This window comes from Rhopalosiphum maidis, chromosome 2 (assembly GCF_003676215.2).
Source record: "Rhopalosiphum maidis isolate BTI-1 chromosome 2, ASM367621v3, whole genome shotgun sequence".
Taxonomy (NCBI): Eukaryota; Metazoa; Arthropoda; class Insecta; order Hemiptera; family Aphididae; genus Rhopalosiphum; species Rhopalosiphum maidis.
Window position 1 is genome coordinate 41713220 of NC_040878.1, and position 18000 is coordinate 41731219.

The 18000-nt window shown below is 32.1% G+C and overlaps 2 protein-coding genes across 2 annotated transcripts; both read left to right on the forward strand.

Moving 5' to 3' along the window:
- The first annotated feature begins 513 nt into the window (after positions 1–513).
- On the forward strand, positions 514–1943 carry LOC113554096 (neuroguidin). Its single transcript, XM_026957788.1, has 3 exons — positions 514–636; positions 755–1503; positions 1580–1943. Exons 2-3 carry the CDS (start codon positions 776–778, stop codon positions 1767–1769), a joined length of 918 nt encoding a protein of 305 aa, XP_026813589.1. The 5' UTR covers positions 514–636; positions 755–775; the 3' UTR covers positions 1770–1943.
- Positions 1944–6204: 4261 nt separating this feature from the next.
- LOC113554522 (zinc finger protein 76-like) lies at positions 6205–16007 on the forward strand. The gene is made up of 6 exons (XM_026958402.1): positions 6205–6802; positions 10740–10969; positions 11832–11982; positions 12064–12195; positions 12457–12722; positions 13090–16007. Exons 1-6 carry the CDS (start codon positions 6615–6617, stop codon positions 14019–14021), a joined length of 1899 nt encoding a protein of 632 aa, XP_026814203.1. The 5' UTR covers positions 6205–6614; the 3' UTR covers positions 14022–16007.
- The last annotated feature ends 1993 nt before the right edge of the window (positions 16008–18000 follow it).

Below are 18000 nucleotides of genomic sequence, written 5' to 3' on the forward strand. Positions count from 1 at the left end.
AACTACTATATTATATTAGTCTAATAAACATTTAAATTTTAACAAAATGTCTTTCACTTTTGGTCTCAGGCTCCAACCAATCAAACAGTAAAAAACTATAAACCATAATCAAAAAAATACCGTAACTTGTTATATTTATTAGTCTATGTTTAACTAAGTTTTGAACCGATACGGCGATACGTAGCAACAGTATCAATAATACTAAACAGTAAACTTAAAAATAGATATAGATATTATTAAAATATTAATAACTGTATTTAATTAAAATTTATATACCATGTACCATGACATAACATAAATTTTATTTTAGTGCAGCTGTATACTACTATAGCGTTTACATTATACATTATACAACACTCAAATATCTATAGAAAATATTTTGAAAATCTTATGTGCCACTGTTACTGCTTAGGCTGCTACCTAGCGGTGAAAATCACAGAAGCAAGAAACATTTTGTTGATAAATTAATGATTGCATTGATAATATATAATGTTGATAAGTGACTTGTGATAATGTATATTCAAACATGTGCTTAACTGTTTGATAGTTATTAGTTAATACTTGTAGTTAGTACCTAGTTAATTCTTACTAGTTAGTGGTTTGCTAGTTGATTATTAAGTATTAACGACCAAATGAGTAAGTTACTTACTGTATTTTAATTTTAATTTATTGGTTTGTTGTGTATATTTTTATGACATAAGGTATGTAGTATACAATTGTATTCTAATTTCAAACTTGATTTATATTTATATAGAGCAATATAATTAGTGAAATAATGGAAGAAGAAGTAATCCAGCCAGATTTTAGTGAACAAACTAAAAAATTGCTTAAAGATATCAAGTCTGGTATCTTGGAAGCCAAAGAATCGACGAATAAGATTATTAACAAACAGTTTGATGCATCTAAAGGCATAAGTTTATTAGATGTAAAGTGTCATACATTGTTGAGTTATATAAATAATTTGACTTTTATTATATTAAAAAAATGCAAATTTCAATCTATTAAAAATGACCCAACAATTGAACGCCTTGTTGAACAGCGAACTGTTCTAGAACGTATAAGGCCTCTTGAATTTAAAATGAAATACCAAATCGATAAGCTTGTTAAAACAGCATTATCTGGTTCCGTTGATCCTAATGATCCAGATCGGTTTCGTGCAACTATTGATGGACTAGCAGATGCTGAAGAAGATCATATAGAAGATGAAGAGTCTGATAATGATGAAGCTGGTCATCACAAATCAAAAAAAGTTAAGGATGGAGTTTATGTAGCACCTAAGGTTACAGCTGTACCTTATGATGGTGATGAGTCACGAGCAGTTAAAAAACAAAAATTATTAGAAAGAGCAAAAAAGAGAGCTTTACAAAGTTCTGTTATGCAAGAATTACGAGAAGAATATGCAGATACACCAGTGGAAGTGCAAATTAATACGGTTGGATTAAAAAATAAACAGTCTAAATATGATTACGAAAGGCAGAAGTATGAAGAAGACTATTTTACAAGGTATAAATTAATATTTTCACTTAAAAACTATATTCCTTATAGTTATATATTTACCTACAAAACATTTTTTTCCTAGGTTGCCAGTTACCAAGAAAGATAAACATAGAGCTAAGCAATTATCATCAATCACTCTTGGAAAATTAGGAAAAGAAGTGACACACTTTGAAGACATTTCAGCCCTTGGAGGAAATTTCAGTGAAAAAAGTGGTAATAAAAGAAAGAAGAAGTTCAAAGGAAAAAATTTAAAAAAGAAAAGAAAATTTTAGGTTATAATTTTAATTATGTTTAATTACATTGAATTAAATTAATATTAAAAATTCTAATTGCGTTGTGCTATTTTTATATTCATTTGATTATTGTATTATTGTATTTTCTGGTTATACAATGACGTGTATTAATATTTCATAAAATTAAATAAAGCCCTTTGCTTTGAGCCTTAAGGTACAGATTGCATATTTTTTAGATAAAAATAAATTATAAAATTACCAAGCCTCAAAAAATGAGTAATATTTTGACCGTGACACTACTCTGTCCCTCGAGAGAATGTGACTACTTCACAATCCTACAATAAATCCACCCGGACTGTTTCTTTTGTTGGTAAGGTCATTATAGATTTAGTATGTAGAAAATGACTAGTTTTAAATCTTATTCAGTATTTGTTCTATTAAGTAGAGTAGAGTTAATCTAGAGATAAATCTATATTTGACATTTTATTGAACTGAAAAAATAGTTAAACAAATATATTTTCATTATTTGTGAAATACAAAATAAATATATGTTGTATAATACCATTAATACCTGTTAAGTTGTATTGAACCACCAATATTTTTTTAAGATTTTTTATGTGAAATTCCCAATTTTTTTTAGAAAATATTAAATATATGAAAATCGACGAAATATGCAAAGTATGCATTTTTAATTTTTAAACTCAACATTGTATAACTTGGATTTCTAGCTTGGTCTGCTATAAATTGATATCATACAGAACAATATGTAACTCCTATAACTTCCGAACCCTACTCATATAAATCATAATATTGTGGTTTACTCGATGCCTAATGTATCTACTGCAAAGTGATACCCACCTACCTTTTATTTAGCGAGTGTTTATGTACAGCAAGTAGAAATTCTTTTAACCGTCACTGTCGGGACCGGGACAATGACGGTTAATCGAATAAACGGTTAACAGAAATACAAAACATACTTTTCAATAAACGTAAATATTTTACAACGTAATTTACAGACAAAAATAATAAATACTAATAATATATATGTAATAACACTAATAACAAAAATAATACCGTATTAAAAAATACTAAATAAAATAATCCGTCATCTTCTATTTTTTTGAGGCACGAGCTTTTTGAGCAGCCATGTTTTATATATTACATTTTTACAAAGAAGTAAAACCAGCGTTGTATTTGCCTCCTCTTGTACCTCAAACCAATCAATGCATTTTGATAAGTGATAACATTGCTTCTGATTCTGCGTGGCTAGTTGGTAGTTTTAAGTCAATCATTGAATCTTCGAAGTCGTCATCAACTTCTTCGTCAACGGCAGTGACATTAAAAATAATTTGATCATCATTCAAAATTTCAATGATCGTATTATTAACTTTTTTTTTGATGTTGTCCGATGACGGATAACAGAGAGTGACGGTTTATGGGTTAAACGAGTTTCTACGATAAAATATGTAATCTACGTTGCAGAAAAGTTGATACTTAGTAAATTACTATATAGAGGAGAATCAAACGATACACAAAATACCTCGGGTTTCTAGTAGCAAATTAGATCTGTCTGTACTTTTTTCAATGGGGGAAGAGTCGTTTAAAAATAGAAAAATTGGTTTTTTGTTGTCGCATTAATATTGATAGTATCAATTTGATACCTATTTAGCATATTACATTATGCGCAATTAAAAAGTATTAACTTGATTGAGAATTTGAGACGGAATTTAAAAAATCAAAATGTGTTGTTGAATAATTTGAATTTAACAATCTATATTAAATATTAGAGGGATGTAACTGTAATTTAGCAATAGGCAGATTTAAAGAATGTATACACTATACGATACATTATATACCCGACAAACGTTTAAGGGTATTTTACTCAATAACTCAGGAGTCAGGACAGTCGCGTTTTGAATTAAGTACATTTGTAGAGTCAAAGCACATTATTAATTTTTTTTTTCAAATCATTCATTTAAACAAATGTTCGGTCTGCAAAGTTCTGTTCAGTCGGGTTTATGTTTGGTTTCGTCTTCTACAGTATCGATGAGATGGACTGGATTTCGACTACTGAAGTCATCTGCATTACGATGTATCGCATTAAACTCCTAAGTCTCTTAGGAGGATAAGCGAAAATTCTTGAACAAGCTATATATTTGATGAATTGGCTACTCTATATTGGAGTTATTGTTAATAAGTATTAGTTTAGGTACCTACTTTGGACTTCCTCCCACAAAATCAAAATAAGATGAAATTTTCAGAAATACATATTTCCATTGCTATCCCAGTAAAAGTTAAGATTTTCAATTTTTTGTTTCAAAAATTAATGTACGCTATGGCCATAAATCTTTAAGCTTAGTTTGGAAATTGTACTACAATTGTACAATCCATTCCTCGTGAAACCACGTATACATGTATAATGTAATAATATTATATTTTACACACGTAAAGCTATTTTCAAATACAATGGTTTTGGAAAAAATGAATTCAACTTACCGCAGGTATTAGTGTATTACTAATAGCTTAATTAATTTACTATTATAGTAATATAATTAATATACTTGGTTAGGTACATCGGTTGACAGACCGTTTTTATTCAGAATCATTTTTCTTATGTGTGTTGATTTAATGATTTGTCATTGAATTCAAATTTACCATATCATACATAAATGATATAGTGTACTCAATGATAAGCTACACTATATTGATACATCGTACAGCACTGTAGTTGTTACATTCTGTCACCTTTTTTTAATATTAGAGTTCTAAACTCAGCTCGCTAACACCCGCTTCAGCGTGTTCCAGTTAGCTTTAGTATACCAACTTTGGTGTAAGCTTATATACTATTAATAAAATTAATAAATTCGTCATTTTACGCCATTTTTGTGGAAATCTGATTATTAGAGTAATAGAGTATAATAAATTACAAACGCGTATATAAATAGTGTAATAAATGTATACCTTCGTGTCATTAATTAGTCAATAGTGCAGAATGGCTAGAATGTAATGTGATAAACCCACAATACATACAAAAATGGCGGATATTGACTTCACCTAAATAAATAGTATTGTTTTAGTTACTAAAAAAACTTGGCAAAAACATCACATTCACCTCTAATGTGACTCACCAGTTACCAGCACTCCGTATTTTTTTTATGAACATTATATTATATTAGAATATTAGGTATCTATAGGTATTTATGAGCTGTGAGTTATTTAAAAATATCAAATCCAAATGAATATAAGTATTGTTTAGTATATAGGTAACAATTATTATTTTAATATTATAATTTCTATCAATATAGGTATCTACTATTTTCATAATAGTGTATACAGTACAGGGGCGGATCCAGACCAAGATAACAGGGGAGGGGGGTAGATTTTTAAAGGGCACAAATTAATTTTGATAAAGTATTCATTTAGGTTCATACATAAGTTTCTTTTCACAGTCTCGTACAGAACAAAAAAAAATATTTTTTGTAGTAATAGTAATAAAAAAATATATCACTATAATTTTGTTACCCTTGAAGTATAATTACGTTAAAAAGTAAAATCAGGGACTTCAGACTATTTTTTTGAGAAGAAATTGTGGGGGGGGGGGTGATCGCCCCCCCTTTGGATCCGTTACTGATACAGTAGTAGGTATTATTGGTATTAATGTATTAATGTATTAAACAGTTGATGCGAGTTTAGATTTTGTAAAAACATGTTTTTAAATACAAACTATGACGTATATAGTATATACTATGCAATATGCATGTACACCTCTATGCGTACAAGTATTGACTATTAGGTGTGTACTTTTGTTGTTTTAAATATGCATGTGCACGTTTGGAGTTTTTATTTATTTTAGGTAATCTAGGTGACGTTTTCACAGTAAAATTGTTGTCTCTCATAAAGCTATACACGAGTGTTACTATGCATTTTGCACTTAAAATATTTTATGACTATATAACATATAGTATATTATGTAAATGTATACAAATATGTTTATTTAGAAATTTCATGATTTTTAAAATTCTCATGTAAAAAATCACTGTTATATTAAATTATATACACACGGGTTTGATTCGAAGTATCATTATTATTATTATTAGTAGTAGTAGTATTAGTACTATTCGGATTGGCTACATCGTAAAAACAATACTAAAGTACACATACGCGTGGTACAGGGTGGGTGTATGATTCGTCGTGTAAATAGTGAAAAAAAATAAAAAAAAACCATATTGTTTATTGTCCGGTAAACATTGAGCATCGTGGATGCCAAAAAAACAGTCGCGGACGTATTATTTTTAAACGTATATTATAATTGAAAATGTAGATCTCGGCGCGCGCGCGCGCCGCCGCCGTGCCGAGATCGAGGACCGCGGCAGCCGCCGACACGAACGCGGCCGAGCGGGTGACCCCATCGCGCGGTCGTCGTCGTGCGCGGCGTGCGAAAAGGGTTTGTCGTCGTCGGCTTTGATTTTATTTTTTTGGCGCGCGCTGACCATCTGCCATCTGCGGCGGCCACCGCCGTTTTACAGTCGGCCACCGTCGTCGCGCGGCCCAAGGTCGTCGCCGCCACGTCATTTACGTATTTTCGCCTCCTCCGCATCTGCGCCCACACATCTTTTTCCCACCACGACCGGCCGGCGGCGGGTGACTGCTCGACGCCGCCGTCGCCGCCGCCGTCGCCGAACCGTTGCGGCGGTGTCACGTTTCCGAGACGCGTTTCGCTCGCGCGTTATACCACTGCAGCAGCTCTCAACGCCGCCGTCGCCAAGCGTGATTAGTGAAACGGTAGTGTCCACTGCCGCGCTGCTTCGACTTCATAATAATATCACCGCGCGCTTGAAGTACGGCGATCGCGGGTTCCGCCGGTTATTATGCGTTGTGGTCGTGATGGAACAAGTGGTCGCGCTCGCTTACAACAACGGCCCGGAACTGCAGCATCAACAGCAGCCACCGAGTCCCGTTGTCCCACCGCCGCCGCCTCAGCAGCAGCAGCAGCAGCAGCCGCCGAGGATGACGGAAGAAGAAGACGGCGAGGATCGCAGCAGCGCCGCGTTCTTCTGTAACACCGAGTACAGGTCTGCGCGCTTAAATTATAACAATGTCTCATAGGTTATAAGAAGTATAACGATTCTCAAGTGTTTGGTTCAGAGTTTTACCCGACCAATATAAGGACCAAGTGATCCGCAAGGACGGACACTTGCGGTGGTTTTCGAAGTGCTTAGGGTTCGAAAAGTTCCTCGGTGGCTATATTATCGTAAAATTATAGTAGGTACACTTTTATCTACTGTTCAAATCGTATTATTATTTATTTATTTATTTTTATTAATTAATCCGCGGCAACAAAAGCCATTGGATGGTTTTTATTCATTTGTAGCGGGGGGAGGAACGGTAGGTTAAAACACGTTTTTTGTATGTGTGGCAAAGATTTGTCACTAAAATCCCGGGTGGTCACCCATCCGGAAGCTAGCAACACCGGCCGATATGTACACTCAGAGCGTTTCCGCAGTTGAGTGTACGATCGCACCACACCAAGCCACAATCGTATTATTATATTACATGATATGCTCATTTCGGTTTCAAAAAGTCAAAAGAAAGCAGACGGGTCCATCATACTACGTACATGTTTATTATTATATAGTTGTACGTATACTTTGACGATGATGACGACGACGACGACGACGACGACGTATACTATATTAATTTTAATACCATTATTATGTTTGCATCGTGTGTGAAGACCGTCGGAGACAAGGCGTATAGTCGGTCACGACATATTTACCGTGTATTATTCTGACGTAGTTGCCGATATATTAAATTCACGACTTTCGGATCGTCCCACGCCGTATGTAAACCGCCGCGCAGGCTGGTCATTTGAAAACATGTGTATATGTGTATATAACGCCACAATATTATGTGCGTTTCTATTTCTTTTCCACTTTATTCCCCCACCCACAAATACTTAATAAAATCGCGACATATTTAAAAACTCATTTTAATAAAATAGAAGTGTATTTTATTATCCTTCGTATACTATACGCACAAAGTTTTTTAATCTGATATAGATAAATACAAATCACGCTGTTGTACTTTGATAGGATATGTTACACCACTTCAATATGTTAAAAGATTAAACTACATAATTTTATAACAGATATTATAGTTTTTATAATTTATCCATCAAAACGATTAAGATATGATCATCATTGTGCATTTTATCATAAATAGGTATAAATATTTGACTCAGATATGTGTTTTAGCTGACTAAAAATGTGTCTTGTATAAGAAATTAAGAAACAAAAATACATATTTACTCATAAACGCTTAAATGGCTAAAGATGTGAAAATATGCAAAAATAACTGTACATAAATGTTAAAAAGATTACTTTTAATACTATTAGAATAATATATTAATATGTCGTGACTTTGTGAGTCATTGTAGTATTTTACGAAGGAAAATGGCAAATTAAAATATGTAGGTGTTAATGCATTAATAATTAATGCCATTTTGATTTAAAGAGTGTCGACTATTGAAATAATACATAGCTTAAGGCGTTATGACAAATTATACTCACAATGATTGTGTAAAGGTATTAGGTGAAGTTGGTATCTATACATTTTTGTTTAAATTATAATTTTGCTTCCATGGCTAATAGTCATTATAGTTATATAAAATGTTTAAAAGTAAAGTTTCGTTATTATAACAATGTGCTAGTGATTTAATATTAATTGATATAGGCACGATATATCATAGATTAGAAACATACAGATTAGAGACATCTCTAGATCATATTCAAGTATATTGAAAATTGGCAAGATGATTCATATTCACGAATGTAGCGTATAGTTTTTGGCGTTTTTATTCTACAAACATAAGACAATTTTTTATTTTGTGTGTTTTACATATTTTAGTGCTATTTCTTAATATAATTTGAGACTTGGTTTATTTGTAATTTTTTTTTTATCAACATTATGGTTATACTTCTTTAATAAACGATTTTAAATTATGTAAAAATAAAAAATAGTTACTTTAGCTCAGATCGTTTTTATTGTATTGCACTTTAAGAACTTAGAACATAGAAATGCAACTTGCACTACTGCGATTCGTAGGTCATCAAAACCAGTGACCTAGCCAACATATTTTGTTGACTGTGTGATTCTCTTATTATTTTCATACAACTATGTGACATTATAAATTGTCCCATCACATTTTTATTATAATTTAATTAATATTTTATTAAATAAATAAATAAATAACGGTTAAAATTGTATAAAAATTATATTAGTTTGAAAATTAAGTTTTATGAAAATTTCAGATATTTGAGAAGTTTGAAGTCAAACATATATGATGAAACAATCTTATATAATTTGTAGTATTAATGACAGACATAATTATTACTAATTAATAAACTAGTGATGTATGTTTTTTATAATATAATCGTCGATTTAACTTATAAATTCCATCTTAGACGTAGGTATATAATTTAATTTATATTTATTTATACACTGATGCAAACACGAATATTGCATAATTTTTTCTTTGGCGTGTACATTCACATATTTAGTAGTTTATTACTAAATAAATAATATGAGAATGTACTTATAGTATGCACAATAAAGCGAAACGATTAACTTTGAGTTATTATGGTGTTATAAATGTATAATGATTCATTAATTTTAGTTTAAAACAATACATTATCATACACTACACACTAAGTCCATATAATTTATAAGAAGTATGCCAAAATATATTAAACATTAAACTCGGGCACTTAAATCGTTTTTTGTTTTTCGTAAGAATGTGATAGTTACAAATTCTCATGATTTAATCACCTGAATTACAAAATAAGTTTTGTTGGTAATTTTCAGTAGAAATTATTTTTGAGAATATCCTAATTGGCTTGTAATTTATAGTTCAACTAATTGGCCAAATGTATCCGTTTCATCTAAATTTTATTTGGACATAAAATACTAAATAGCTATATTATACCAGGTTATATACTTATATGTTAATTAATTGTTGATCAAAGTTAAAATTATCTATTTCTAGAATATTTTAGTAACGAAACAGTTTTACTCTAATTTTTATAAATTATTATTTGTGTTTCTCAAATTAATGCATCAAACAATTGATTTATGAAATATTTAAGTACATTAATTATTGATATAAAATAATTTTATTTGTTGAAATGTTTAATATTATTAGTTAAGATAATATCTAACTGAATTAATAAGAAAATTATATATAATATATATATAATTAATTAATAATAAATAAATAGATATATATTCTTACAAGCCTCATTTTAAATGAAAATAGAAATTGTATTTTGTGTAGCTAACTGGATACCATTTGAAATTAATTTTCTGAAGATTTTTTTAAAAATAATATTTTATTTTATATTAAGTCTATAACTTACTGTTATTGCAAAAATATAATTTTGGAAATAGTTCAAAATTCGTTAATGTGGGCAATGTTAATTAAATATAACATCTTACTGCATATATATTATGCCATTAATATTTTAATGTTATGTTTTAAAACATCACATCATTAAAGAGTGCATTTTGTATATTGTAGTGCGTACTGCGTACAATAATATATATAACTTTAAACTTATATAAGTACATGGTTAACTTTACTTGTCTAGTTGTTGGTTGTTGTTTACATTGAACAGATCATTTTGTGGCTTATATTCAAATAATGACGTTAAATTAATGTAGGGCGTAGGTACAGGGTGTTCTCAGAGGGTTTACTATATAAATTATACTATGAGATATGAGTATACCAGTTAGGTTACATATACGACATATATTATTATGTTAGGTAAATAAGAATATATGTAAGACGCTTTATACTAAAATAAATTAATAAATTATACTAATATACCATACATTATACATTAATATAACAACATACTATAATGTGTAATGTTATTAACGATAAACCAGTTAGATCTAACTCCTCTAACTAATAATTGTATGTAAGTGGTTACAATAATTTTTATTTTACAGTTTTATCCATTACAACTATCAAACAAATAGTTATGTGCAATATGACGTCAAACCACAAAATGATATCACATTACAAGAAGGATTTCAGGACGATTTATCTCAAAGTTCATTTAGCAACGACACTCCACCAGATCAGTCTGATACCAAAAGACATTACTGCGAATTCACTGGGTGCAAAAGAACGTACAGCACTGTGGGAAATCTCCGTACTCATATGAAGACACATAAAGGTGTGTAATATTAGAATATTAGTGCTATGTAAATAAAATGTATTATGTGCGTTTAATAGAAAATATTTTATTTAGCAACTAGCTTTACATTTGTTAATACTTATTATACACATTATATTATATTAGAATACCTATAGTACGTGATAATGTATATTTATTGAAGTAAATTATTTTTAAATTTAGTACTTAATATTTCATTTTATAGGTATTTAAAGATTGAACTTTGTAAAATTGTTCTTATTAAATTAACTTAATTATGTGATGAATTATAGGTAGTACATCTCTAGTTGTTATGTCTATTATAATAATTATTATCATAATATTAGCATTATCTCACGTCCATTATAGTAAAATTAATAGTAAAATATTGGAATGTATTTCTATTTACACCTTTTTTTTGTTGGTACCTTTGGAATTTATTAATATTTTTTAAAAATTAACGAAGATTAATTTTTTGCTAATGTTTAAATATAGATATATGTAAAAACTAATCAAAACTGAAAAGATAAAGTCAATTGTATATCATAATTTTGTACGAAAACAATTCATTGTATATTTATAATGATCGGAAGAACCTATTGTTTTAATAAAGCAGACTTTTTCAAGAAGTAAAAAAAAAGTTAAAAATGTGTGCAATTTATGCAATTATGCAGTAACGCCAGCAACGTTATGCATTTATAAAATTTCGATGTGTAATGTGGAGGAATATAAATAAACAATTTTAACCATATTTAGATAAAATGAGCCCCAATATCAGAATGATTTATTCAATACAATGTTTCATTAAGGTTTAATTTTTTAATTGGTTTTATTTTATACATTAATATATTACATTTTTAACTGATTGATTATTTACTATTAGGCGAATACCGATTCAAGTGTAACATAATTGACTGCGGTAAACCATTTTTGACGTCATACAGTTTAAAAATTCATGAACGAGTGCATACCAAGCAAAAACCATTTGTTTGTACTAAGGAGGAATGTCAAAAAGCTTTTAACACCGTTTATAGGTAAAGATTTCGATTATCTCATTCAAGTTATTTCAGTAATCTTTTAGAAATATGATGGACCTACGGTTATTTGTAGTACAGGCTACGAGCTCATCAACGTTTGCACACTGGTGATACTTTCGATTGTATACAAGCAGGCTGTGGAAAGTGTTTTACGACTTTTAGTGATCTAAAGAAACATTATAGAACACACACGCAAGAACGACCGTACAAGTAATATACAATATTATGATATAGTATTACAATAATTAATAATCAGCATAGATATTAATATCACATTGATCTTGACATCTTGTTAAGTATTAACGATAGAATTATTCAAAAAAAGTGTTTGCTATATAGTTTACATGATATTACTATAATATTTTAATAATTGCAATGTATGTAGACAATTATAAATATAATTTTGAAGAAAATATGAGCATATTATGCATTTTTTTTTATCATGAGTCTGGTTATTGTCATGATTTTCAGATGCGCAGAAGAAGGTTGCGGTCGAGCGTTTACGGCCAGCCATCATCTAAAAACGCACAAGCGGACGCATTCGGCTGACAAGTTGTACACGTGCGACCGACCGAATTGCAGCAAGTCGTTCCCAGGAAAAGCTAGTCTTAAAACGCACCAGCGGAGTCATGATATTTGGGACGAGTCAGAGACCCTGTCAGATTTCGCCGATGACTTGTTACAGCATTTCGACAGTGAAACCAACAGCACGACTTCGGAATTCTTAAAATACCAAAGTATGCACTTTTTGATTGTTCGAAATCAATGATACAATTAGGATTTATTTCTATGTGCATATGTGTGTGAGGGTCTGGAGGGATGAGACTTTTTTCTCAACATGTGTTCGAGTTTAATAGAAATATCTAAGTGAAGTGTATATTTCGTATACGGATATGTATTTGATGACGCCAAGACTGAGTTATCAATTACAACTAACAAGTTCTAATGGTGTATTATGTAATTGTAATAGAAAACAAATTTCACATTTTCAGAGCATTGGGTTACCCCTCCTTCCAACAGCCTTACCTACCTAACTGTTTAGAATAGTGCACTACATGTTAATCGGTTAAGATATAATATTATCGATATAATTGTTGTTCGCAGGTCAACTAGTCATACCGCTGTCGAAGGCCAACATCGAAGCCCTAAAACAATGCGAAACGGCCGAGGTGGAGGTGGATGCATACCTCTCAGGTATTGCGATACGGACGTTCACAGGGGCGGGCCCGGATTCGAGCACGGCCACCGTGCAAAAGATGATCGTGGCCGAGCCGGACGACGGCATGCCGGTAAAGCTGTCCGTGGAGTGCAACGTCGACGTACAGAAGGTCGGCCAGGACGCCAACGGTACGATCAGCCTGTGCGTGATGGACAACGGTGAGTTGATGTCCAGCCTGCTGATGATGCCGGTGATCAACGGCGCCAGCTACGAGACGGTGACGGAGGACGACTCGAGCCAGCCGCCGGCCATGTCCATAGCCACGGAGACGGTGCAGGAACTGCAGTTTGTCGACGAGCCCGTCCGGCAGACAGTGACGGCCGTCGAGCAGTCGGACGCCGAACCGGCGGGGGCGGCCGTCGACCTCATACCGTTCGACGACATTCTGGTGTCCAAGCCGGACACGGATTTCGCGGTGTGCGAACCGCACCACGGGGTCGCCGCCGACGAACCGCTGCAGGTGGCCGAGGAGTTCAGCGTCGAGGAGCTCATACTCAGCCTGGCCGACGACGCGGGCCAGTGTCTCGACAGTTCGGTCGCTTCGCTCATGGTAAGCCCACAGCTGGAAGTGTTCGAGCCCACGTTTCCCGTGCCGGCGCCCAGTCTGCCACAACAACCGGTGCTCGAGTCCGCTTTTTCTCCGGACGGTAACTGCGGCAGTCCCGCCGCTGCAGCTGCTACGGCCACCACCGGTGCCGCGACAGTCGCCGGTCATCCGGCCGCCCCGACGTCTTGTTCGCTGACCGTGGCCTGCAACACCCGCAAACAGCTCAGGAAAGTGCTCGAACACAGACGACCCGCGAGCATATCGCACTGAAGTCCGTCACGATGCACAGAAGACTATATAATATATATATATATACAATTGTTAAACATATTTTTTGATGGATAGACGGCGAGCTAATAATATGGTCCCTTAAACATTATTTGACGTCACACGATCGGTGGCCGATTAAATTTATTTTTGTGAACGATTAAAATAAATGAATGTCGTATGCGACTCGGCGTAAACGCGTATAGGTGTTAAAAATTAAAGTGCGATTAGTTATAACCATATAATGTCCGCTAGGAAACGTACCGGTAATTTTTTACGACGAATTATATTTATTGTATATTTTTATTACTAAATTAGTTATATGTTTTTTTTTTTACTCGTTTATTATGTTTTTCATAGAATTGCCTAGAAAAAAAAACTATACTCGAATTTTATGTATTAGTCATCGAAAAGAAGAAACATTTAGCTTATTACGTTATATACTTATTAAGAGTTCATACTTAATCTCTCTATAGCATTTATGATTTAACTTTATTACATTCATCTCTTAACCCGTTAAATTACTGTATTTTAACATGTAACAAGCTGTGATTTAATAACGATTATTTAGTACATTTTTTACTATTTTCGTTATGATTTTACACATTTTTAGATAGTATGTAGATAACTTTGTACCTATATTTATACCTATTCAACTACATATACGCCGTATACCTACATCATACTAATGTCTATAAGAAGAATTTTAGAGGTAGGTAGTCTAGGATAAGTTCTATACATATTATAGGTAGGACTGATTGTTTGATATGATATCACTCTAACACTCAATGAAATTAATGATTTATTTTACTTACTACTGCATTTATATTCTAGTTTAATTTAAAAAACATCTCTTTAGTATATCTTATATCGTATTAATCTTAGACGAAAATATAATAATTAAAAGATACGGTTCTGGGATACTATATTTAAATGACATAATATTATATTATAACTATAACTCTAACATAATAATACTTATATAATATGTTATATCTATATTCTATACATAATTTATTTTGAAAAAAAACATGTTTGTGTCGAGAAAAATTATTTTGTACTGTCAACTTTGTATGACTAACCATGTAATGATTTTTTGACGTTAATACATAAACTAAACTTAATGTAGTAAGTAATCAAGATCGGGACCGAGCTTACTATTATTTATAACCTCGAGTAGGCTTATTCTACTACAGTGCCAAAATATTTTTACCGGAATTTAACTCACGCAAAACGAAAGTGATACTCTAGTTTCGAACTCCTTACTTTTTTTATTTTGATTATTGTTTAAAGTGAAAGTTTGTTATTTTTGTGTATTCATAAATGTATTTTTTGTAGTCATACAAAATAATGTTGTAATTTTTATATTACTGATATTTAATAGGTGTAGTCTACGTATTTTATTGTAGACGGATAATACCTCGCTCATTTAATTCATGTTTTTGTTTATACTTAATTTCAACGTGTATATTTGTTGTTTCAAAATAAACAATATTGACTTACATTGAAAAAAAAAAACGTTAAATTTTTATATATTATGATGTAGTAATAAATAGGGTTTATGCGCAAAATCATAGACATGAAAAATGAAATTGAAATATATTATTTTTAACTACAGTATTGCCCAGTTTGATGTAAATACTGTCAAGTCGGGGAATTTATTATTTCTGAATATACTTTTTTTAAAGTTTTTCTGTCATTACTTTACTTTGAAGGATTGCATTAAAAAAAACAAGTAAACAGATACGCTTGTACGTGAATAATACATTTGGTTGCATTCAAAAATCGCACAGTTTATCGGTTATTTTATAACAAATGACTGCACACTATTTTTAGTGAAAAAAGTGAAAAGATAAGATTATAAGATATTTACTATACTATAATCAAGTTTTTAGTTGCCACTAAAAAGTTGTCTATTTATTTTTAGGAGCATTTGTTTCAATTTCGGGAAGAATTTTTACGTGACGGAAATCGTATAAAGTTTTTAAATAACGTCGGCAGTCGGTTTCAGCCAATCAAACGTTGAAAGTTTTAAATTTTTTTTAAATTAATATTTAAAACTTTTGAATGTATACAATTTTGATGAAATATGAGAATAATGAGAATAAATAATTAATTATACATATACATATGCGTTTTTTGCTTATCGACCTTTTTGGGGTCGAAATCATAACTGTGCGGTTTTAATCTACCAAAAGCGTGCGGTTCTTGGAGTCAATGGTACATTTGATATGTATATACGTATTTGGTAATAAAAAACAAAATAATTTAAAAATTAAAAAAAAAATTATATCCTCGATTATTAGTATAAAAAGATTATACATTTATCGTATATTGTATAGTTTTCAGTATGTAATTACATTACTTAAATTAAAATATTGTAATGTAGCTTCAGCTTTTGCTTTTGATATATGAATTTCGGCTACTTTTCCACAGTAGGTATAATTCTGTAGCTATACTGTATTGATACGAGCGTCGTGCACAGTGGTGCAACTAGAAAAAAAATTCGAGTGGGGATTAAATTATTACAATATAATACGTACATAAGATAAGTACATAGGTTAATATACTAGGCCTCGGAGAAATTTCGGGAGGGGTTACAACCTCTTAACCCCCGCAATAAAATAAACTAGTAAAGTTTTTTGTGGTTTACATCACTGTATTTCACAAAAAAATCGTTTAATTTTATTTATTTAAAAAGATCAAATTCGTTAAATTGAACCTGTTAAATACACGAATTTGACGAATAGTGGGAAATGTGGAATAGGGAGGGGAAAAACGAAAATGTCGGGTTACAGGGAGACTTATAATAGGTCCTGTACGGTTGCAAACAACATAAAATACTATAATGTGTATACTGCAGCTACCGGTACCGGCACGACTGTCGACAGCCGTTCTGCGGCTATTGGTACACGCCGACGCGGGAAACGACGCGGCCCGGGTGCTGACCAAGTCATCATTGACCGCAGACTGCTGTGCATCGGGATAACTGGCCTTGAAACAAATATGTCAGTAGTGCCGACACAGCAGTTTTCAGGCGCACTGCAGTTGCGCGACATCGGCATTGACCTGATGCAGACACGCAGGCACGACTGACTGACAGGCCGATCATTCATTATACGGCATACAATACCTGTTCTGCGGTCGACTGCGACTGCTCATTATACGCCGCGTACTCTCGGCGACAGAGGAACGTTGTCGGTGAACAACGGATGCGGCGATGTTGCAGTACATCGTTCGTGTATACAGAGCAATGTCGCCGCCGCGCCGTCATCGTTCACGATATCGCAAACTATATCGGCTCGCCGTTCGTATCGAGTATTGAGATAGTTTTGATTTGCGTGAAGAGCTTTTCATGTTTTCGCGTTTGTCTGGTATTGCATCAAAATGACGAAATAAATAAAATTGATTTTATCGAATTCAGTTGTACACACTTTTAGAAATTAAATACATAATAATTTGTTTTAATCTTGTACAATGGTCGTCAATGACCAATGATCGTGTTTTAATTTAAATCTTTAAACATCTAAAAAACGTATTCGATAATATATGTCGCTCATATCTATAGGAAGAGCTCTGAATACGGAACAATTTAAATAAATTACATTTTTATGGTTACACATTTTGATAATTTTTATCGTGATTATTGTTTAAGTATATCTTATTACAATGTGCATTTTACATATTATCATACTATTATAGTTTATCTTATCCGTTGTATCTCATTCGATAACCGATTCTGTTTTAAACAATAATACATATACGTATATGAGTTTTCATACATACAAATGATATATCATTTTTCCATTTGCCTTCACCCCTCTAAATAGTAGACAGCATTTGATGACCGAGAGGGTCCGGTATTTAGAGGTTTCACTGTGAATGATAAATGTAGTGGCTTAACTTAAAAAATTAGGCCCGGAATTAAAATTTTCAATTGCCCCCCTCATCCAGGCGTTGTATAGGGATTATATGTCGTAAA